General features: G+C 36.4%; 1 protein-coding gene across 2 annotated transcripts in view; it reads left to right on the top strand.

Annotated features, from left to right (window-relative positions):
* The window catches only part of LOC100954230 (mediator of RNA polymerase II transcription subunit 23), a 48428-nt gene extending 24486 nt beyond the window's left edge, over positions 1–23942 (top strand). The window contains exons 14-29 of one of the 2 annotated variants that reach the window (XM_023513518.1): positions 199–444; positions 3083–3225; positions 4199–4373; positions 5441–5604; positions 9639–9763; positions 10764–10966; positions 11055–11235; positions 13918–14088; positions 14433–14649; positions 15510–15746; positions 17129–17294; positions 17800–17872; positions 18660–18874; positions 19575–19695; positions 20831–20962; positions 22870–23942. In XM_023513518.1, the coding sequence (XP_023369286.1) occupies positions 199–444; positions 3083–3225; positions 4199–4373; positions 5441–5604; positions 9639–9763; positions 10764–10966; positions 11055–11235; positions 13918–14088; positions 14433–14649; positions 15510–15746; positions 17129–17294; positions 17800–17872; positions 18660–18874; positions 19575–19695; positions 20831–20962; positions 22870–23037 (2737 nt within the window). In that variant the 3' untranslated portion in view covers positions 23038–23942. The remainder of the gene's footprint in view (positions 1–198; positions 445–3082; positions 3226–4198; positions 4374–5440; positions 5605–9638; positions 9764–10763; positions 10967–11054; positions 11236–13917; positions 14089–14432; positions 14650–15509; positions 15747–17128; positions 17295–17799; positions 17873–18659; positions 18875–19574; positions 19696–20830; positions 20963–22869) is intronic. The other variant, XM_012805998.2, reaches the window with a different exon arrangement.
* The last annotated feature ends 310 nt before the right edge of the window (positions 23943–24252 follow it).

Genomic DNA, 24252 nt, shown 5'->3' with positions numbered 1-24252 from the left:
TAACTTACGATGATTTAAGCATCTTCTGAAATGCTACCTAAACTTTTATGTATTTCCATTCTACATTTCACCCAGAAATTATATCTGTAAGAAGAAAGATAGCACCAATGAATAGTTGCATAAAATGGACCTTTTTAAAAAAAAATTTAAGTTTACTGTATCAAAATGATGTGCGTTTAATAAAATGTAAATTTTTAGGTTTCTCCAGCAGAGTCTGAGAAATAAAAGTTTACAAATGAACGACTATAAGATTGCCCTGTTATGCAATGCGTACTCCACAAATTCAGAGTGTTTTACATTACCAATGGGAGCGCTGGTGGAAACCATTTATGGAAATGGAATTATGAGGATACCTCTCCCTGGAACTAGCTGTTTGGCTTCAGGATCTATTACTCCCTTACCAATGAACCTCCTGGATTCACTGACAGTTCATGCTAAAATGAGGTATATTTTTTATTTATTTCATTCCATGTCAGTGAATTGATAGCAATATAGTATAAACTTTGATTTCATGATTGTATGTGTGTATTTTATGGTCAAATGCATTTGTAAAAATAGATTGATTTTGTTATAAAAATGAACATTGCTTATTATAGGCATTGTAGAATATACAAATAAGCCAAAGAAAATAATTGCTATAATCCCTTCATGAAAGGTAAGCATTGTAAAATTTTTGTATATATTTTAGAATTTGTTTTTCCCTATGGATAAATGTGTATATTACATTTAGTTTAACTTTTTTTCTCTTATGAGAAAAATGGAATCATACTGAAATACCCTTTTATAATCACCTTTCTCTGTAATAATCAAACACCTTTTGAGGTCTAGCAGCCTTCAAAAAGATTTTTAAAAATTCCTACAAATGGCTCGGCGCCTGTGGCTCAAGTGGCTAAGGCGCCAGCCACGTACACCCAAGGTGGCGGGTTATAATCCAGCCTGGGCCCGCCAAACAACAATGACAGCTGCAACCAAAAAATAGCTGGGCATTGTGACGGGCGCCTGTGGTCCCAGCTACTTGGGAGGCAGAGGCAGAAGACTCACTTGAGCCCAGGAGTTGGAGGTTGCTGTGAGCTGAGATGCCACGGCACTCTACCCAGGGGGACTGCTTGAGGCTCCTGTCTCAAAAAAAAAAAAAAAAAATCCTACAAAGATTGTTTTTGTGTAGCAGTATATGACTATTTATCCAGTTCTACTTTGTTGGACATTGAGGGTGTTTGCACCCTCTTAATGTTTAAAAAGATGTCTGTGAAGACTATCTGCATAGGGTGCCTGTCTTTGCACCCACCCACAATTACTTTTTCATTAAAAATTTGCTGATGCTCATCATCCCTAATCATCAGAGAAATGCAAATCAAAACCCCCTAACCCCAGCAAGATTAGCCAACCTCACAAAGTCCCCACGCTGTAGATACTGGTGCAGATGTGGAGAGAAGGGAAGACTTTTTTGTTTGGGGCTCTTTTTTTTTTTTTTTTTTTTTTTGCAGTTTTTGGCTGGGGCTGGGTTTGAACCCACCACCTCCAGTATATGGGGCTGGTGCCCTACTCCTTTGAGCCACAAGCTCTGCCCCGAGAAGGGAACACTTTTATACTGTTTGTGGGATTGCAAACTAATGGAGAATCCTCAGAGAACTCAAATTAGACCTCCCATTTGACCATGCAATCCCACTATAGGCATCTACCCAGAAAAAAAAAATTAGTTGATCATAAGGACATTTGCACTAGATTGTTTAATGCAATTCAATTTACAATTGCCAAGAAGTGAAAACAGCCTAAATGCCCATAAACTCAGGAATAGATTAATAAATTATAGTATATGCATACCACGGAATACTATTCATCTATAAAAAAGACAGTAACTTCACATCTTTTGTATTAACCTGGATGGCGTTAAAACGCATTTTTCTTAGTAAAGTACCACAAGAATGTAAAAGCAAATATCTGATGTATTCAGTACTAACATGAAGCCAGTGGATAGTCTAATGCACACCCACATAGGAGAAAAAACTCATTTCAATTCAAGTTGGGAGGAGGGGGAATGAGAGGGGTGCTTCCACTGAATGAGCAGAGTGTGGGGGGGTTTGGTGCACCTTTTGTGAGTGCAGGTTGTACTCTAGGGGACTCTACTTAACAAATTCAATTATTTTGACCTGGTTGTTTGTACCCTCACATTAACTTGAAATTAAAAAAAAAAAAATGCTGGAAGTAGAATTACAGAGTTTGAATGTGTGAACATTTTAAGCCTTTTACTTTATTGATTATAGGGACCCTTTTAGAATTGACATTATGGTTTCTATGAGACAGAAATGGCTCTGTTGGGTGTAATTCCAGAACTTCAAGTGCCGCATGGAGCCAAGCTGAGAGTTATAGAGGAGTGAAGCCTGGAGGTCTGTGAGTGGAAGGGGCTTAGGCCAGCCGGAGCTAATGTCTGCAGTATAAGAATGAGGACTTAGTGTAGTTAGATCTTCCAGAATTTTTTGAGATGGGATAGAAACCCAGATTTTTAAGTGTTGTCTCAGACTTAAAACTGCGTAGGCCAAAGACAACACATCCATGGACCTCCAGGTGTGTGTCAGTTCTCGTAAAACCAACCTCTTTTACAAATAGTAGACACTGTGACAGAATCTTACATGTGCTTCACTTGCATATGTGAGAGATTTGAGCAAAGTCCAGATAGAACCTGCAATTTTGATCATAGTGGTGATATTAAATAAATCTATGACAGAAATTATTTAATTTCTCAAATGTATTTTGTTACATCATGTGAAAAGAAAAACAGCGTAACATCAGTTTTACAACATTGCTAACTTGTGATCCTAACATCACAAGTATGCTCTTGTGGTTGTACCCAGTTTGTTTTTCCATGGGCAGGGAGATCCTGATGGATAGAAACAGGAGTTAGTCCCAGGTTGTACAGCAAGTGCATTGTTACCAAGTGTCCTGCACAACTTAAATGTATTAAATCAATCAGTTTCATTTGAATCATGTAAGTTCAGATTTATACTGGGCTACCTACAAGCAAAGAATCCCTTGTATTTATGTCATCTATATGGATGTTTATTTTCTTCCCTTTTTGTCTTCTCAGCCTTATTCACAGCATTGCAACCAGGGTGATAAAACTTGCTCATGCAAAGTCCAGTGTGGCCTTGGCTCCAGCCCTAGTGGAAACTTACAGTCGTTTATTGGTCTATATGGAGATAGAGTCTTTGGGCATTAAAGGATTTATCAGTAAGACAGGACTTTCTGATGTTTATAACCATTAATCTATTCATTAATTCAATGTTTTTTGGGGTTTTTTTTTAGTGTCAGGGGTATAGCAGAGAAGGAAATCACTGTCATGGAGCTTACACGCTAATAAGGGAGGCAATAAAGTAAATAAATATGTGGTATGTCAGGTGATATGTGTTCTAGAGAAAAAGAAAGCAAAACGAGGGATAGGAAGTGGGAGTCGGGAGATTGTTGCATTTCCAAATAAGTAAGAAAAAGCAAATGTACTAAGTGTTCAGAGCTCAGTGAGCAGGATAGTCAGGGTCCCCATCCTCAAGCAAGTTAGACTCTCCCCCAAGGAAGCAATGCTATTGTCTAGTGCATACTCAGTCTGACTAGCAATAGGGAAGGAGTTTTTCTACATTGCAGAAGATACCTTACAATGTCTGCTAGCTGTTATGCAGCTGTAAATAATAGATACTTTTATTGTGGAAGTGACTTTTTGATTCATGGTAATTCTAACTTTTTCAGTACAACATAATTTTAATTTTAAGCATGGTAACTCTTCTCAGATAATTGAGAGTTGAATAAAGCTAATACCCTTAACAAGGGTATTAAAAAGTGAAGTTTATACTTTGAAAGGTTAGGAACATTACCTTTCAAAAAAAATGTAAAAGATAACCAAGAAGTTAATTTAAAAGTGAGTAAGGTTAGAGTAATTTTTTTCATATATTGTCTCATTTACTTTTCCAGATGAACTTGAATATCATTTACCAAATTCAAGGAAAAAAGTAAACTTGATATTATAATTAGGATCTGGACTTTTTTCCTACTATTAAAGTAGAGAAGGAAAATATATATGTAAGGGTGTGTGTATGTGTGTGTATTTCATTATCAAATTTTTACATACATTTTATTCATTGTCACTTTATTTAAATGTATTTTAATGCATAGCTTTTAATAATTGATGCTTTAAATTGTCTCATTCTTCCAGGTCAGCTTTTGCCAACTGTTTTCAAGTCACACGCATGGGGGATCTTGCACACACTCCTTGAAATGTTCAGCTACCGGATGCACCACATTCAGCCCCATTACAGAGTTCAGCTCCTGAGCCATCTTCATACTTTGGCTGCGGTTGCACAAACGAACCAGAACCAGCTCCACCTGTGGTGAGTTCATTAAAGACTGTTTTTCTTTTTTCTGTTTTGTTTTTTTTGCTGTTTTTGGCCGGGGCTAGGTTTGAACCCACCACCTTCAGTATATGGGGCCGGTGCCCTACTCCTTTGAGCCACTGGTGCCACCCAAGAAGACTGCTTTTCCTTAAGATTTACTAGAAACTTTGTTGGAGCTTGGGATCTTAATCCTTTATCTTATAATAATATTTTTATTCATTTGTCATAGAACTCCTTTGCTTCTAATTCATTTTATGTCTAGTATAGGAGTGGAGTTCAATTTTTTATATAGAAATTGATTAATTTAGTTGAGTAATTGTTTTAGGATTTTTTTGACTGAGAATTAGTACCTCCCGTGCCTTTATTTTTATCTTCTAATTTAGCCCTTTAGAATGCTGGACTTAAATTATACTTTAGGTTGTGATTTAAGTGTCATGTCATTTTGCTTTTGCTTTGAATTATATTTTATATAAAAAAATATAATTTTTAAAATGGTACATATCCAGGTGACATTTTTTAAGTCCTATAGACATCAAGCTATCTTTTTACAATGTATTAAAATGTCAGATGGTTTTCACTATAAAATTTGGCACTCCAAGATTTTTTTTTTTTTTTTTTTGAGACAGAGCCTCAAGCTGAGCCCCTGGGTAGAGTGCCATGGCTTCACTGCTCACAGCAACCTCCAACTCCTGGGCTGAAGTGAATCTCCTGCCTCGGCCTCCCAAGTAGCTGGGACCACAGGCACCTGCCACAACACCCGGCTATTTTTTGCTGCAGCCATTATTGTTGTTTGGCGGCCGGGCTGGATTCAAACCCTCCACCTTAGGTGTATGTGGCTAGCGCCTTAGCCACTTGAGCCACAGGCGCCGAGCCCACTCCAAGATTTTTAAACAAATTAAGCAATATTCTCACACAAGAGAAGTATGATTTTTTTTAATTAAACAAGGGATATTCATAGTTTGCATGTTTTTCCTTTATAATTAGCCTAGAATTAGATTTAATTCTGTAATTTTGAAATTTTATGTAGGACTTTTCACATTTCTTTTTGCTCTCCTACCTTTTAGTGTTGAGAGCACTGCTCTCAGGCTGATAACAGCATTAGGTAGCTCGGAAGTACAGCCACAGTTTACACGCTTCCTCAGTGATCCCAAAACAGTGCTGTCAGCAGAATCTGAAGAATTAAACCGTGCCTTGATACTGACCTTAGCTCGAGCAACTCATGTAACAGGTACAGTTGCAAACAACAATACCTAAAAAAGATGAGTTAAAGGGTGCTGGGATTCTTTTAATTACTATGGGTATAACAAACTAAAAAGATACTTTTCATTTGTTCAAAAAAAGCCATTCGTTTTGATATCTTCATTGTGTCACCTATGAATGGAAGCTCACTTGTATACCACCCTTCTAACTGGCTTTCATACATAACAGGAATTTTGGAAAACTTGAATTCACTTGGTTCACTGAATTTTGTAGATCTAGCAGATGTTGGCACACTTCATTATACAGCATTAGAAAATTACATTTATAATATCACTAAAATTTTTATTAGAAAATCTTTAAGTTTGGAAATGCTATCATGTCATGGTTGTGGATACAAGTTTTCCAAAATTCCATAACAGCCATCTTACATAATTTTTAAGTAGTGGTTCTTTTTTTTTTTTTTTTTTTTGAGAGAGAGTATCTCAAGTTGTTACCCTTGGTAGAGTGCCTTGGCTTCACAGCTCATAGCCTCAAACTCTTAAGCGATTCTCTTGCCTCAGCCGCCCCAGTAGCTGGGACTACAGGTGCCCACCACAACACCAGGCTTTTTTTTGTTGTTGCAGTTGTCATTGTTGTTTAGCTGGCCCAGGCTGGGTTCGAACCTGCCAGCTTTGGTGTATGTGGCTGGCACCGTAACCACTGTGCTATGGACACTGAGCCTAAGTAGTAGTTCTTAAGCTTTTTGTTCTCAGGACTGCCTGTTGCTCTTAAAAATAAATCGAAATTCCCAAAGAGCTTCTATTTATATGGATTATATCTGTGGATATTTATTTTATTAAATATTGAAATGGAGACATTTTAAGATATGTATTTACTAATATATTTAAAATAATAACAAACTCATTCCATGTTAGCATATATTATATAACACATTTTTATTTTAAAAAAGTATATTTTCCAAAGCCAAACTTTAGTGAGGAGAGGCACCATTATTTCATGTTTTTGTTTCTCTCTTTAATGTCTGATGTAAAGGAAGGTATCTGGATTTTCAGGTGTGCTTATACATTTAGTCTGTTGCAGTATGTTAATGCTATTTTAGTTGAAGCAAGTGAAAAAAACTGCCCTCACACAGATGAAGTTGGAAAAGAGAAGAGTATTTGAATAGCCTTTTTGTATAGTTGTGAATGTTTTTGATTTCATACCAAAATTGGAAAATTGATAGTTCCTTAAAGGTTAACTGCAATGAATCCCAAACCCTAACAGTGAACTTCTTGTACTTGGTTATATTGGAATCCATTCATCTATTTTGTATATCTAATGAATTCTTTCTTAAATTTGTTTATTTTCGAGACAGATTCTTGTGCTGCCACCCACACTAGAGTGCTATGGCATCCATCCACCTAGTTCACAGAAACCTCAAACTCTTGGGCTCATGTGATCCTCCTGCCTCAGCCTCCCAAGTAGCTAGGACTCTAGATGCCTACCACAGCTCCCAGCTAATTTTCTGTTTTTTTAGTAGAGATGGGAATTTGCTCTTGTTCAGGCTTGTCTTGAACTCCTGAGCTCAAGGGATCTTCGTGTGTCAGCCTCCCAAAGTGCTAGGATTACAGGCTTGAGCCACCAAGCTCAACCTCATTTAGTAGATTTTTAAATTTTTGCATATTTTGTAACTTCATGAATTGGTTGTTCGGAAAATGTTGGTTCGCTGAATTTTGTAGATCTAGCAGATGTTGGCACATTTCATTATACAGCATTATAAAATTACATTTATAATATTATTAAAATTTTTATTAGAGAATATTTAAGTTTGGTAATGCTATCATGTCATGGTTGTGGATACGTTTTCCAAAATTCCAATTTTTACTTGTAAGGTCAAATTTTACCATTGGTAAAAGATATCATCATTTGTTCTCCTTGAAGTAACAAGCTCCCTGTTAATTTTTAAGAAAATATGTGCTAAATGTCTTAAGACTGAATAACTATAGTTTCCTGTCAGATATTCTTTCAAGTAAAATTGGAATTTCATAGAAAAAAATCACCTGATTAATGCAGTGTACAAACAATCAAACAGTGCTTTTTCTCAAGACACCCATCCATCATAGTTAAAAAAAAAAAAAACACTTGGTATATGCTTCCCAGTTTGTCACATGGGTTATTAAAAATAGATGTCGAGCTGGGTGTGGTGGCTCATGCCTATACTGCTAACTCTCTGGGAGGCCAAGGTGGGTGGATTACTTGAGCTCAGGAGTTTGAGACCAGCTTGAGCAGGAACATCTCTAAAAAAAGAAAAAAAGCCAGTGGGCAGTGCCTGTGGCTCAGTGAGTAGGGCGCCAGCCCCATATACTGAGGTGGTAGGTTCAAACCTAGCCCCAGCCAAACTGCAACAAAAAATAGCTGGGTGTTGTGGCGGGCGCCTGTAGTCCCAGCTATTCGGGAGGCTGAGGCAAGAAGAGCTATGAACTGTGGTGCCACTGTACTCTACTGAGGACAACAAAGTGAGACTCTGTCTCTAAACAAAAAAAAGAAAGAAAAATAGCCAGTTGTTGTGATGGGCACCTGTATGTAGTCCCAGCTACTCAGGAGGCTTGAGCAAGAGGATGGCTTGAGCCCAAGAGTTTGAGGTTGCTGTGACCTATTTTGCCATGGCACTCTACCAAGGGTGACAAAGTGAGACTCTGTCTCAAAAATAATAATAACAATGTCAAGATTTAGTGATTTTTACTGCTTCATGAACAACATTCTTACGTGAAACTGGCACTTTTTTTTTAACTGAGAGCCTGTGGCAAAGAAAACAATGGCTGTCATACAGTCTGATTCCACTATTTGATTTGTGTGCAAGGCCAGTAATTTACCACCATCAGCACACATACCAACACATTAAGAAAGCCAATGAGGCTCGGAACCTGTGGCTCAAGTGGCTGAGGTGCCAGCCATGTACACCCAAGGTGGCAGGTTCGAATCCAGCCTGGGCCCACCAAACAACAATGACAGCTGCAACCAAAAATTAGCTGGGCGTTGTGGCGGGTGCTTGTGGTCCCTGCTACTTGGGAGGCAGAGGCAGGAGACTGGCTTGAGCCCAGGAGTTGGAGGTTGCTGTGAGCTGTGATGCCACTGCACTCTACCCAGGGGGACAGCTTGAGGCTGTGTCTCAAAAAAAAAAAAAAAGAAAGCCAATGATATCTTGGTATTATTATTTAATAAGTTTGAATCACTGAATCCTTGAAAAGGTATTAGGGACTCCCTCTTCTCCCAAGAAGTCTGCAGGCCACACTTTGAGAACTGCTGCTTTATGTAAATATATTTTTTTTTAATTTTTATTTTTTTAAATTTTTTTTTCTTTCTTCCTTTAGCGATTCTCTTGTCCTTTGCCTCCAAAGTAGCTGGGATTACAGGTGCTCACCACAAAGTCTGGCTTTTTTTTTTTTGTAGAGACAGGGTCTCACTCCAGTTCATGCTGGTCTTCTGCTGGTCTTGAACTCAGCTGAGCTCAGGTGATCCACCCGCCTTGGCTTCCCACAGCACTGGGACAACAGGCATGAGCCACCACACCTGGCCTGTAAATAGTTTTTAAATTAAAAAATTTCAAACATAGACATGTAAACTACATTATTTTATGTAAATGAACTTACTATACTTGCAATATATAGTTGTGTCACTCACCAAGAAAGACATCTACTGTCTTAATTCTATTTTCTTGGCCCAATAAAGTACTGGTAAGTCATTGTCAAAGTGAACTAAGTGCGTAACAGCGCTGGGCCTGTACTACTCTTATATTACTGGCAGTCTCTAACTGAAAACAGTGAGATTCCAAATGTCTTTTGTTATGTTTTAACTAATTGTACTCATACTTACTAGTATGATCATCTGTGATCATCCAAATCACTCATAAACTAAGAAAATTTGGGTCCTAAACTAGTTATAATGAGTTAAGTATTGCAGTGACTGTACTGCAGAGAAATTCTCTGAGTGCACATAGTTGTTTGTGATTTTCTCTCTGATACCTTTTATAACTTGTGGATATGATTATTTATATCTAGATTACATCTCTTTTTTTATGTTTAGATTTTTTTACAGGTTCTGATTCCATTCAGGGAACTTGGTGTAAAGACATACTTCAGACCATCATGAGCTTTACTCCTCATAATTGGGCTTCACATACCCTTAGCTGTTTTCCAGGCCCGCTACAGGTAATTTGATATTGAATTATTTATCATATACATATGAAATACTTCTTTCCAGGCACAGTGTTATTCTAGAGAGTTAGTCTTGGTGATAGCTGAAGAAAATCAGCTTTTATTTGTTTTTTAAAAAATGTTATTACTTCCCAAATCCTTAATGGTGTTCTTTGTCCTACTCTAGGATTTGGTTATTAATTATTGTGGTTTCATCTTAATAGTTAACAGTTTTAGAATCTCATTACCTAAAAAATGCTTTCTCTTTCATGGAACTGAAATGGGGAGAAATATAATTTAATGAAGCTTAACAGAATGTGCATAGTGAATTCTGGCCAAGAAGTGGCCATAGAAGTTCATGTGCAATTTAAGATTGCACATGAACTTTATGGATATCCTATATATTACAATTAGCTGAATCTTCTTAACTCACACAGAAAATATGTAAATATGGCTTTTATAATATCCACATTATAAGGCAAACCTCATCTGTCTTCTACTTTTCAGAGAAAATTTAAGGCATGGTAACCGTCCATTTGCAGTGGTTCTCACTTCTTAGAGTAACCTGGAGGACTTACTAAGCCATAGTGTGCTGGGGCCCGGCCTCAGTGCTTCTGAGTCAGTAGATCTGCAGTTGGGCTAGTGTAATGGAGATTCCTCATAGAGACACTGACATAAGTAACTAAAATGTAGGTATAATCCTCCCTCTCACCCCCCAGCTTTTTTTTCTTTATGCTCTGAGACAAGCAGAAATATCAACAGATGATTAAAGAGGCTTTGAATTCAAGCTTCTTAGCATTTCTATTTAGGAATTCTAGAAAAAGAATCTTATAAGTAGTCTAGTTAAGCCTGTGTACTTTCCAGGTATACAAATTCAGACTTTAATTACTGCGTTGCTCAAGATCACTGAACAGTATGTTGATTTCAGAATTGAGTCTAAAACTGGTTTCATAACTCCATATCTGGTGTTCTTCTTACTATTATCAATGAAATAAACTTTTGGTCTTCCTTTTAGGCATTCTTCAAACAAAATAATGTACCTCAGGAAAGCCGCTTTAATCTGAAAAAAAATGTGGAGGAGGAGTACAGGAAGTGGAAGTCAATGAGCAATGAAAGTGACATCATCACCCACTTTGTGCAGAGCTCCCCTCCACTCTTTCTTTGTCTTCTCTGGAAAATGCTCTTGGAAACAGATCATATTAATCAGATAGGCTATAGGTGAGCCAAAACCCTAATTTACATGCTGTTTGGCAAACTGTTACATCCATACCGCTATGGAAGTTACATTTTACTCTCTGCCTTCCAGGGTATTAGAGAGAATTGGAGCCAGGGCCTTGGTGGCCCATGTGAGAACATTTGCAGATTTCCTGGTATATGAGTTCTCTACCTCAGCAGGGGGTCAGCAACTCAATAAATGCATTGAAATTCTTAACGACATGGTATGGAAGTACAACATTGTTACATTGGACAGATTGATTCTTTGTCTGGTAAGAATAAATACATTTCTAAACTTCCTGTATTTATCTCACTGTAAACAAGTATCACTTTGTAAACTAGCACCAGTCCATAACTTCTGGGGACTACACTGCCACAGGTAGGAGTTAAAACTTTATGCAAATGCTAAATATTTGTAAGTTTTCTGTTTAATTAAAGGAATTAATAGTTAAGTCTTTTATTCAATTGCTAAATATTCTCTAAGTTCTGTTTAAGAGTATGTGTTTAAATCTAAAAAATATATTACTATAACTTCTGAAAATTAAGAAGCAGCTCTATCACATTTGAAGGCAGGAATAGACTTTGATGTTTGAGAATGCAACTAATTTAAATGAGTTACTACAGCTAAAATGATTAAGACACTATTGCTAACCTGAGAGAAATGTAATGAAAATGTATGCTTCCCTTGTGAAAATATTAAAATGTAGATACCAAAAAAGGAGGGGGCATTGAAAATAAAATAAACTCTATAAATTTAATTAAACTGTTTTTCTTCAAACGTCACACTAGTTATTGAATCAGTAATAATTTCTACTTGTCCAGTATAAAGTATTACTTGTTCTAAATGAATAAACTAGTGATCTTTCACTGTTTTTAATCCAGAACTGCTTTGTCCAAACTACAACTGGAGAATGGTTGCTGGTATGTTTCATGTGCTACATCAAGAAAGTGGAAACAGGGTAATTGCAGGTTGAAAACAGAAGCAGAAGACCTAAATATCATGATAAATTCCTGTAAAAAGTCTTTGCTTCAGAAGAATAGAAAGATGAAAGGCCCTTCAAAATATGATACCATTTTTCAAATTGGCTTTCAACTTTGTTTACAACTTTATAGACCACATAGTGAACTGACGTAAAGTAATATTAAGACTATCAACTTACAGAATATGCCTTAAGAATATGCCTCACTTCTAAAGAAATGAAATTAGTAAATACATGTTTATATGTTGATTACCTAAGTAACAGTGCTACCTATTATTGGATATGTATTCTGGTTTATTAACTCTATAAAAATCAAAATTCCCATAACCAAAAAAGAAATCTTCTTGCTTCTAATACTTGAAAACTGTAATAATTAAGGAATTAGTCTATGTGACTCCCTAAGGCAAATATGGTACCAGTGAATGAAACTGACAGGTATCAGGTTATGTGTTAACTATTAGCACAAATAATGAAAATGGCTGTCAAAAAAAAGAAAAGAAAAGAAAGAAAGAAAATGGCTGTCTAAGAATGAAGGTGACTATATTTGTTACCAGAGAAAATCAAGCCAAAACTAGATAATCAACCATGGAACCAAAATAATTTTCTAAAGTTCTATTTAATATTAAGATTCTGTCATTCTATAGTTGTCTTAACAAAGGGATAAAATATTTACTAGCACTTGGCTAGAACCCGCCTTCTCTTGTACAGCAGATGAAATGGGCGTGATAGAATTTTGGTGAAATGAATCTAACTCTGTCTATTGAGGGACGTCAGTATTCTTTTATTATGCTCCTGTAGTTGAGGTTACTCATTGGCTAAAAGAATTGTTTTCAATACAAGTATGAGACAAATGTTAATGTAATACAATGTGGCGTGGCATGATTAACAAAATTATTTTTAGTAATAAGGTCATACAGTTTTATGCTCACTACCTTTTAAAAAAGTATTAGAAAAGATTGTGGAGATGAAGGTTTTCTTACTCTCTTTTGAATCCAGGTGTATGACTGATAGAACTTGTGTTGATGTACTCCACATTGCCTTAAAGAATTTAATAGATTTATATTATATTTAAATGTTGCTGTTCCTTCCCTAAGGAGCTAGAGGTCTCCCAGTTCCCTTATCATTCATTCAATAAGGTGTATTGAGTACCTACTATGTTCCCTGGACAGAAGATACAAAAGTAAATAAAATAGATAGGGTCCTAATCTTGTAATGCCCTAGAAATATAAGCAGCTGAACCCTGAATTGATTCTCTAAAGACTCCCACTAGAGGCAGGAAGTAGTAACAAGTGGCTGCATTCTTTGGGGAATGCTCATGTAACCATTTCTGTACTAAAGGCAGAGTGCTAATATAACCATTTCTGTACAGTTAGTAGCCCCAGTCATAACTGAATGTTTCTCATAGCCACCCAACCTCCCCCAAATGTTTTTTTCTTCTGACTGTTGTTATATCTATTTCAAGAAAAATTGTAAGAAAAGACACTGAACTACGGTAGAGAATGCTGCATTAACGAAAAGTTCTGTGATGGTGATAATTTTGGGTGGCTTAGCTTGCTAACATTAACCCCCTAACTGTCAAGCATAGATACAAAATTAGTTATAATATATTAGAGGAAATAAGGTAAGTCTATAAACCAGTAAAACAAAAGGATAAGATAGAGACGTGGGGAAAAATAGTACCGGAAAACAGAAATCACAGCAACCTAGGAGATAGTGATGGTTAGATTAAATTTAAAAAAAAAAAAAAAAAAAGATAAACATTGTAGACAGAAGGAATTATGAGTTATGCACAGGCCCCCAAAGAGGTCAGATATGTTTGGGGAATGCTGAAGGCTTGGATTGGGATAGACTGGACATCTAAGGAAATTCTAATAGTAAGATTTTACTCTATTAAAATTTAGACTGTCAAATGGCAGAGCCTTGCTTTTGCACAGGTTGGGCATTTTTACAAAATCTTTCTGTTGTTCTTCAAAGGCCATGCGTAGTCATGAAGGAAATGAAGCCCAGGTGTGTTATTTCATAATTCAGTTGCTGTTACTCAAACCAAATGATTTTAGAAATCGAGTAAGTGACTTTGTGAAGGAAAATTCCCCAGAGCACTGGCTCCAGAACGACTGGCACACTAAGCACATGAATTATCACAAGGTAGGAATTCTAATGAGTGTTTCAGATAATCCTTTTAAAGCCACAGTTAAGTGTTTGATGAATTGATTTGGCCTTTTTCTGTATGGTTCTAATGTTTTCTGTGTCTGTATAGAAGTAAATTAGCTCTCTAAGCTTCTTCAAGGTTCTGGAGTTTCTCTAATGTTAGAAATAAATTGTAATTGTGTTTTAGTAGACATAAGTATGATATAAAAAGTAAATTATAATAAAGTACAATTTCTATTTCCTTATAAAAATATCTGAATAATATTTCAAGTTTATTTTGTACTTGTAAGAGAGTAAAAAAAAAAGTACTCTAAACATTTATCCTTTCCTTACTTCCATAGAAATATCCTGAGAAGCTGTATTTTGAGGGCCTGGCGGAACAGGTTGAACCTCCTGTACAGATCCAGTCCCCCTATCTGCCCATCTATTTTGGAAATGTGTGTCTACGATTCCTTCCAGTATTTGATATAGTGATCCACAGATTTTTAGAGTTGCTTCCAGTATCCAAATCACTGGAGACTCTACTGGATCACCTCGGAGGCTTATATAAATTTCATGGTGAGCTTATTCAAATGTTAATTTCATCTAGTCCCTGTGTAAACAGAAGTAGGCTGGCCATGACTGTATGGTAAAAGTGGGTCTAAAGGTTTTCTTCTAATTATTTTTAAAATAAAAGTGTTTTGAGGATAATTGCCATGGATGATGCCATGAAATATAAACTATACAGTGCTAAAATATGGATAAAGGAATGAGTTCAGACAGAGTGATATTACTGTAAGTTAAATACACCTTGGCGGGCTTCTTGGATAGGTAGGATTTAAACTGATATATGTGATTTGTTTTTGTTTTGTTTTTTCTTGTGATTTGTATAAGGAGGGAAAAGAGAACATACTAGGCAGAAGGGGTCATTTGGGAAAATGATAAAGATAGATAAAATAAGACATATTTGAAGAAAAAAATTTTCCCCCACTAATAAAATGTACTGAAGTCATTGTTCTGCAGCTTTTTTTCTTTTATTATCTATTAAGGTTGATGATTTCTATCAGTACATATAAATCTCATACATGCCATAATTTATATCCCCCGCTTTTGACAAATTGGGTTATTTCTAATCTTTTGCTAGTAGAAACCGGGCAACAAAGAATTCATTGCTATGTGTCATTTTTCTGGATAAATTTGTAGAAGGTGAATTGCTTTCACTCAGATGCCCAGTATTGTAAATGCTAATGGTATGTATTGCTCCATGCTTTCTGAGCCTTCTGCTAGTTCCAAGATTAAAATATTCATTGTATACCGTTGCCTAGCATGTTGCAACAGTTTCACAATCTCATGAGGTATTTTTCAGTTATCTGGGAAGATTAGCTTTTCATAGTTGTCAGTAACAGGATAAACACTGTGATGATGTTTTTTTCTTGCAGATCGTCCAGTGACTTATCTGTATAATACTCTGCACTATTATGAAATGCATCTGAGAGAGCGCAAATTTCTCAAGCGAAAACTTGTCCACGCGATCATTGGTTCGCTCAAGGATAATCGACCACAGGGCTGGTGTTTAAGTGACACTTACCTAAAAAATGCCATGAATGCACGAGAGGAAAATCCTTGGGTCCCAGATGACACCTACTATTGCAGATTGATAGGCAGACTAGTAGATAATATCCTTTTTATTGTGATTTTACAGACTCTCTAGAAATAACAGGATTTTGATTTATGAGAATACATGTTTTCTTTTTAAGGTAATATTTTTATATATTTCAAGGCTTTACATTTTAAAGATCACTTTCCTTTTTACCTCTATATATAAAGATTGAATTCTTAAATCAGCAGCATCATTCCACATAGGCTTTCCATTAAAATGGATTCTTTCCATTAAAATTTGTATTTAACAACAGAGTTCATGAAGATTTGTTCAAAAACAAAAAAACAGACTTCATGGAGATTTGTTTCAAAGAAAAGCATCCTATTCTGAAATAAATGTTCTACATATTGCAACACATGTTATCTATGTGCTCTTGGAGAACATAGGATCTTTAAGGATTCAAACAATAAAAGGGGTGGGTGTAACTTTGCTCTGTCTCCCAAGCTACAGTGCTGTGGCCTCATCATAGCTCATTGCATCCTCAAACTCGTTCAAACTTTTTATCTCATCCTCTGAAATAGCTGGGACTGTAGGCATATGCCACCACACTTAGCTATGCTTTCTAATTGTTTTTTTATAGAGAAAGATTCTTGTCTTTTACTCAAGCTGGTCCCAAACTCCTGGGCACAAGCGATCTTGCCTCCTAGGCCTTATTAATATATATTTTATACACAATCAAATTAATGGTAAAACTTATTTTGATTTTTTTAGTGAAAAAGCTGTACTCAGTTTTTCTTCCTTTTGATTTTATGTTTTCAGTTGTTAGCACTCTATTCTGTTTTGTTAACTCAGCGTATTATAGAGGTACATATATTTTGATCACGTATTTGCATTCGTGTATTTTAAGTCGATGATATAAGTATGCCCTTCACCTAGAATATGTTCATTGCCCCTGTTAGGTGTGAATTGTACCTCTCTTCCCTCCTCTCTTCCCTCCATCTCAATATGATTTCTGTTGGATTTTACTTCCAACAAGCACTCTATTCTTAATTATGTCTGTGACTACCACTATTTACTAGATAGGAAAATTTTACATAAATGAGATTGACTTACTTTTCTTACAGTAAAGAATTTATTTTCTGGAGTATAAGAATTACTATAAAATAATTTTTATAGTAATGTCTTAAACAATTATAATAAATGGGTTATGAAGCCTGGGGATGCTTCAGTTGCAGCTGCAGCTATTAACATGTCATGGTTATAATAGCACATGTATAAGAACGATTTATACCTTGTGGTTGAAATGTATTTCAGTTGTGTAAAACTTAATTGTATTTGGTTTGCACTATTTGCCTCTTAATATCTCTAGCTATAGATAAATCACTTCTTGATAGCTAATAATCAGATAAATTGATAATCAAATGATAGTCAAAATGTTATTGCTTTAATTGTCTGCACCGATGGCTGGCAAATCTCCTGGTCCCTTCCCAAACTGTGACTGGAGATTCAATGAGTTTCCCAATCCGGCTGCCCACGCTCTGCATGTCACTTGTGTGGAGCTCATGGCCTTAGCAGTTTCAGGCAATGAGGTTGGGAATGCACTTCTAAATGTTGTCCTGAAAAGGTATGTATCCTCTTCGATGCCGTAAGATTCATTGTTAACTTGTAAAGAAAATTGTATTTTATTTGGAGCTATTAGACAAACCTGTGCCCCTGAGACCAGTGCACATTAGATGATAGTACCTTCTGATTACAGATCTTGTCTTTGTGATACAGGGGTAACAGAATGAGCTCTAGACAGGGTCAGTCCTGGGTTGGTTTGTGCTTCGCTTTATTAGCTCCTTGACATTAATTTAGAAATAATGTTAACTTGTCACTAAAAACAGTCTTTTAAGACACTCCTAAAGATTAGCATAGAATAAGGATAGTGATTGGAGAAGTTTTTTTTAAAAAGCTTTATCTTTTGTGTGTATTTCATTTTTATTCAATAATTTAAATATCCATTGTTTTATTGGAGTGGATGAGTTTGAATCCTCCAAATTATATACATTCTCAAAATAAGATCCATTATCAACCATATAAAATGTTTTTATAATTTCACCTTTGTATTCTTTTTTGCCCACTTGCAGTCAGCCCTTAGTGCCAAGAGAGAACATTACCTCATGGATGAATGCAATTGGTTTGATCATCACTGCCCTACCAGTGAGTTAATAACCATAATTTGTACTGAGTGGCAAAGTACAGCTAGCCTATTCCCTGTTAGCTAGAAAGAAAAGTTGCATATAAGGTGTCCTTGTGTAAAGGCATCATGCAAATTAACAAAGTGTTTCATGCTTTTAGAATCTTTGATACTCCTTAAAAAATCTACAATGAACTTTTTTTTTATTTTATTAAATCTAAATGTATGTACATGACTTACAGGCATGTGTGTCCTGTGGTACCACCTCACCTACCCAAACTTCATTTTTACTTCATTATCTGATCTACTTTTGGCCAGTTAACATGTTATGTGTCTAGAGGCTTTGCTCATGCAAATCGTGTTTGTTGAGACGTGTGTTGGATACTTCTGATATGGTGGTGAATAAGACATTAATCTTATTCCAAAACCGTTCTTCCTTCCATTACCTACTCATTCTTTGCTAGCCTAGAGCTTCCTTCCTCGGAGAGGTCTTCTCTGACTTCTCTTGCTCTCCTGAAGTCTCCCTTCTCTGATCTCCACGTGTGTCTAGTCTGCACTACACAGTTGAATTAGTGCGTGGTAAATACCAGGTACCGAATAAGCTGGGGAGAATTAGGTATGAAGTCCCCTAACTCACAAACACTCCTCCTTAGGCCATTACTGACTGAATCTCACCCATTATGCATTGTGCAGATATAAACTGTATTAAGTAGAAAACTTTAAAGAAGGAGAAAGCACTGTTACTTTAGGATTTGGGGCAGATACTGGATAAAGTAGTGTTTTTCACCAGGCTTTCCTCTGGTTTTAAAGGAGCCATATTGGATTGTCCTTCATGATCGAATTGTGAGTGTGATTAGCAGTCCCAGCTTGACGTCTGAAACAGAGTGGGTTGGCTACCCATTCCGCCTCTTTGATTTCACAGCCTGTCATCAGTCCTACTCTGAGATGAGCTGTAGCTATACCTTAGCTCTCGCACATGCTGTGTGGCACCATTCTAGCATTGGGCAACTTTCTCTCATTCCAAAGTAAGTACCACAGTTCCTTAAAGAAATTTTCACGTATTTTCTTTCTTTTCTAATCTCATTAATAGATGTGGTATTATGTCTAATTCATCAACAGCTTGCAAAGTAAGAGTGTATTCATTAAGTAGTTTCTGGTTGAGCAGAAAGCCTCTTATATTTCAGAAGTGTTTGAAAAAAACTGATTTGTATGTGCAAGTAATAATCTGGTATCTAGTTTTCCATTATAATCATTACTCAACATTTCAGCTAGGATTAAGTATAGTTTTCCATTACAGTTTCAGAATACTTAGTCAAGTGCATGCTTTTCTCCAGAATATATCCTGAAAGTTGCCTTTGAACTGAATAACTGAGATTAGCCTATTTCCTAATTATTTTTCTTTACCACAGAAGTGGTATTAATTAGATTCAAATTTCTTGAGAATGGCATTTGTTAGTTACTCTCTTTTTTTATTTCAGATAATTCAACTCTGTCATTTGGTAGCTTTACTGCTAAGAATGATGCCTAAATCTGATTATTTCATTAATCAATCAAATGAAAATGAGAGCCAATGGGAGATGTAAGATTAATTAGAAATATTTTTACCAAAATTAAAAGGAACTTGAAAAATTATTACAGGTTTTGTAAATACCATGTTATCAAAATTAAAGCATTTCACCTAATTTTAAGTCATAAAACATACTTATTTTTATCTTCAAATTTTAGATTTCTTACTGAAGTACTTCTTCCCATAGTAAAGACTGAATTCCAGTTGCTGTATGTATACCATCTTGTAGGACCATTTTTACAAAGATTTCAACAAGAACGAACTCGATGTATGATAGAGGTAAAATCTGTTCTGGGTTTTCTGTGATATGATTCAATTCTGAAGCATCTATTTAGGTTTTGTAACCAGAGTTTTCAAAACTGTAGGTCACAACTATTGGAAGTAAAACTTGCTTATTAGCATCTAAGAGCAATTTTAGAGAACTTATTGCACCTACAATGAGTTTGGAATGGAATATGTTGATTGGAGATGCAGGCATAAATACCCTTCATCAAGGCTGAGAAGGAAGTGTTTTGTTTTTTGGGTTTTTTTGTTTGTTTGTTTGTTTGTTTGTGAGAGACAAAGTCTCAAGCTATTGCCCTGGCATCATGGCTCCCAGCAACCTCCAACTCTTGGGCTCAGGCTATACTCTTGCCTCAGTTTTTCTATTTTTGGTAGAAACGGGGTCTTGCTTTTGCTCAGGCTGATCTCAAATCCATGAGCTCAAGCAATTAACCCACCTCTGCCTTCCAGAGTGAGAGGATTACAGGTGTGAGCCACTGCACTGGGAAGGCTGAGAAGAAAGTTAAAGTTGGCTAAGTACATTTGAGAACTCCCAATGTGAAGGAATTAAAATTAAATATATTTGAGAACTTGTGGGCAACGCCTGTAGCTCAGAGGAGTAAGGCGCTGGCCCCATATGCCAGAGGTGGCAGGTTCAAACCCAGCATTGGCCAAAAACTGCAAAGAAAGAGAGAGAACTTGCAGTACAAAGGAATTAATTAAAATTATGAGAATAGATAAGGTCAATCACTCCTACCAAGAGTCAGAGAAAAAAAAAATGAACCAGGAATAGAACCTTAAAAATGAACCACCAAATGGAAGTAAGAATGTATAGTCCAGGATCCCTGAGGATGCAGTTATTCTAGAAATTGAGAGATTATGTCTAGAAAGGGTTTGTCTCTCTTAATTTTAAGCTATGAAGAGAAATTCAATCTAAGCTCTGATAGGGGGCATTTTGTAGCACTATGGGTTCTATTATAAATGCGGGCCATGTCATGGCTCCCATACACATGGAGGTGTGTGTGATTTAGGACAATTGCTACCACAAACAGGTTATCCCCAGAGCGACAGTTATAATGAAGTCCAGCTGCTTGATGCTGAATAATTGAATCACTTTGGGTCATGTAATAATTTTACATCATTTGTTAAATAGATTGGTGTGGCATTTTATGACATGCTGCTGAATGTAGACCAGTGCAGTGCCCACTTGAATTACATGGATCCCATCTGTGACTTCCTGTATCATATGAAGTATATGTTTACTGGCGACAGTGTGAAAGAGCAAGTAAGTTAAACTTAAATAATTATTTTTTATGATGCTTAACTTAGAAAATTTAAACACATATAGTGAGAGACTTTCTGTTTGGGTGTGTATTTTTGTTTTGGTTAATTTTTTTAAGGGAAAAAGTTTGGTATCAGACCTTTTTAGGCAATAGGGGCATATGATTCTAGATGTAGTATTGAAGTAAATACATGTCATAACTTCTCACACTTTTCCTCCTCGATGTTTTCATCAGAGCATCTGAAATAGACCTAGGAGGTTAAGGATAGTAATCTCATTAGAGAGAAACAGTGTAACATGGCAGCTAAGAAGACCAGAGAAATGTTGTGTCGTGAAGGAGGGAGGGCCTACTTTGCCTACCCTGATTAGGCTACACTTCTGGGGACACTGGACACACTGCAGCATTCTAGAAGACTGAGGGCGATTCTACACTAACCCTGAGTAGAGACTAACTTGTGAAGAGTATTTGAAAATCACAGGAAAACTCACCCTAAAGAAAAATGTCTGGGGGAAACATTTGCGCCCTCACTGTTTGGAAGATCTCCATTTGGAATAAGTATTAGATTTGTTCTTTGCTGCTTCAAAGGACTTATGAATTCTAGGGAAGCTGGAGAAGGCACTTCCTAAGAGAGGCATCTGAAAGTTGAAAAGACCTTGAGTTTTAACTGCGTTCCTATGTGTGGGAAACAGAATCTGGGCTGCTTTAGAGGGTAGATGTGGGACAGATGGGGGAAGTTAAGTCCATTTCCTCCCTTCCCAATACTTTAATGTTGTTTCTTTTTATAATCGAAAGAAAAGCAAGTTCCTGTATGACCACATGAATCCTAGTCTACTGGCTGCTTCTCTTGGAGCTGGGGTTGGGAGGATGTTGACTCCTTTGTGCCTTAGCAGTAATATCAAAGAGAATTGACCCATTCTCTCTTGTAAAAAATAATTGTGTCTGCTATTTTAAAACACAGAACATGTGGGAAAGAGACAAAGAAGTGTTTGGTGTTTTGAGCTTTTTCTTTGTTTTTTTAAATGTAGCCTTTATATTTGGGCCTAAGAAATTTTGACACAAGGGAAAAGAGAAAGAAAAAATTGTTAATGAACTCATCTTTCCTGGTAAGGTCAGACAGCATTTCCAAGCATAACTCAAAACAAAAACAATTACCTTTGTGGATAAATGTTACAGACATGATGAGTTATTAATAAAACTTGATTTTTCTTTCTTCTTTTTCTTTCTTTTTTTTTTTTTCCTTGAGACAGAGTCTCATTCTGTTGCTCAGGCTACAATGCTCTGGCATTAGCCTAGCTCACAGCAACCTCAAACTCCTGAGTTAAAGTGATCTTCCTTACTCAGCCTCCAGAGGCATCCACCACAACACTTTGATAATTTTTCTATTTTTAGTGGAGATGGGTCTTGCTCTTGCTCAGGCTGGTCTTGAACTCCTAAACCCAAGTGATCTTCCTGCCCCTAGAGTGTTAGGAATACAGGCGTGAGCCACCTCACCCAGCCACCAAAGAGCTTTACAATGTAATTATGCTTCATGCTTCTATGAAGATGGTTGTTTAAAAGAATGATCAACTTGCTGGATATATGTAATTTCCAGTGTAAGCTAGCGTAGCTTGTGGTAGTAGGATGACTGGCTAGATACATGGATATGCTTTTGTAAGTATATTCATGTATAAATATATATATATCTACACACACACATATATAAAGTATATGCACAGACACACATATATAATATGTAATGTGTGAGTGTCTAGGAGGGAAAACACTTTCTCATACAAGAAAGAATGAATTGTGTCTGCTTTTGATAAAAGGTAGAACATGTCAAGAAACTTCTCATCCACCCTACTCCACTCCTTAGTTTATTGTCAAGGAACACTGTACAAATGCTTCTTAATATGCTCTGCCTTCTTAGGTAGAGAAGATTATCTGTAACTTAAAACCAGCTTTAAAACTTCGTCTTCGGTTCATCACACACATTAGCAAGATGGAACCAGCAGCGGTGCCTCCCCAGGCTGTGAGCAGCGGGTCCCCAGCACCTCAGGCTAACCAGGTGCCAGTGTCTCTACCTGTGACCCAGTGAAGCCAGAGCACACTGTGGAGAAAATGGAAACGCATCACTTCTGAACGCGGACTCCAGTCTGTTACGTCTGAATGTGACCGAGCTACAGTGATGTAGGGGAAGGAGCAGGGATTTTCGGATTGTTGTAGTTTGATTCGATGGTGAATCTGTCGACACTTTATGACTCCCATCCCCCATCTTTATTTTTGTCTCTAAGATCAAGTAAGCTACATCCTGTTCATGTTTGTAACAATTTCTTAGAGCTACTGAGGAACTCAGAAGTATCTGCTCAAATAACTTTTTCTAACCATTTTCAATCTATCTATTGGTTTTGTTTTTATTTTTTATTATTGATGACATGTTCAGTCATCAAATGCATTATTTTAAAGGTACCACACATGTAAACTCACTACTACAAATCCTTTGATAAATACATCAGCTTTGGTATATCCTCAGATTGATTGGGATTTTTACTGAGTAAAGGACTCTAAATTTCAGAGCGGGTAGGAGCAAGCAGGGTTTCACGTTCTTTTAAATATGGCTTGAGATTTTACTATGAATTTGCAACATTTCTATCAAAATTAGCTGTTTTTGGCCTTTGTTGTGAACTTGAATTTACTGTATGAAATGAGTTTGGAGCCATTTAAGAAAATAACCTATCTGAAAATTCATAAAATTAAATAAAATCATGCTTAAATGGTTGATAAATTAATTGTTTTTGTAGTTTGACCCTCTTCACCTAACAGATGATGTAATTCTTTAAATTTTTGTAATCTTAAAATTTTTAAATATTTATATTTCTAAGCATAGTTTACATTTTGACCCTTTAGGGTTTATTAGATTTTGAGAGGCATTGTTAATTATGGGGGGAACTGGCAGTGTGAAACACTCGAACTCTAATTAATAAATTCTGTTAAATGCATAAACTACATGATTCTTTCATGATTTAATTTGAAAGTAGGTCTGTGTGTCTGTCTGGCAGGGTGCCAGCTGGGTTTCAGTTGGGGAATGGCCTTTTCCATGGGTTCTATACCACATTTGGTGACTGAGATAGGCCTAGGTATTAAGAGTTAATGATTTTTTTAAAAATGAATTAGTGAACCTAACCAACTATATTTCAAATTCATGTTTCCAAATACATTCTTCCTAGAGCTTTATTTTCTTTGTAGGTCATATTTTTGGTTTTTTTTCTTCGAGACAGAGCCTCAAGCTATCCCCCTGGGTGGAGTGATGTGG

Source organism: Otolemur garnettii, unplaced genomic scaffold (assembly GCF_000181295.1).
Source record: "Otolemur garnettii isolate 467f Iridium unplaced genomic scaffold, OtoGar3 scaffold00002, whole genome shotgun sequence".
Taxonomy (NCBI): Eukaryota; Metazoa; Chordata; class Mammalia; order Primates; family Galagidae; genus Otolemur; species Otolemur garnettii.
This window is presented reverse-complemented; position numbering and strand designations above follow the sequence as displayed.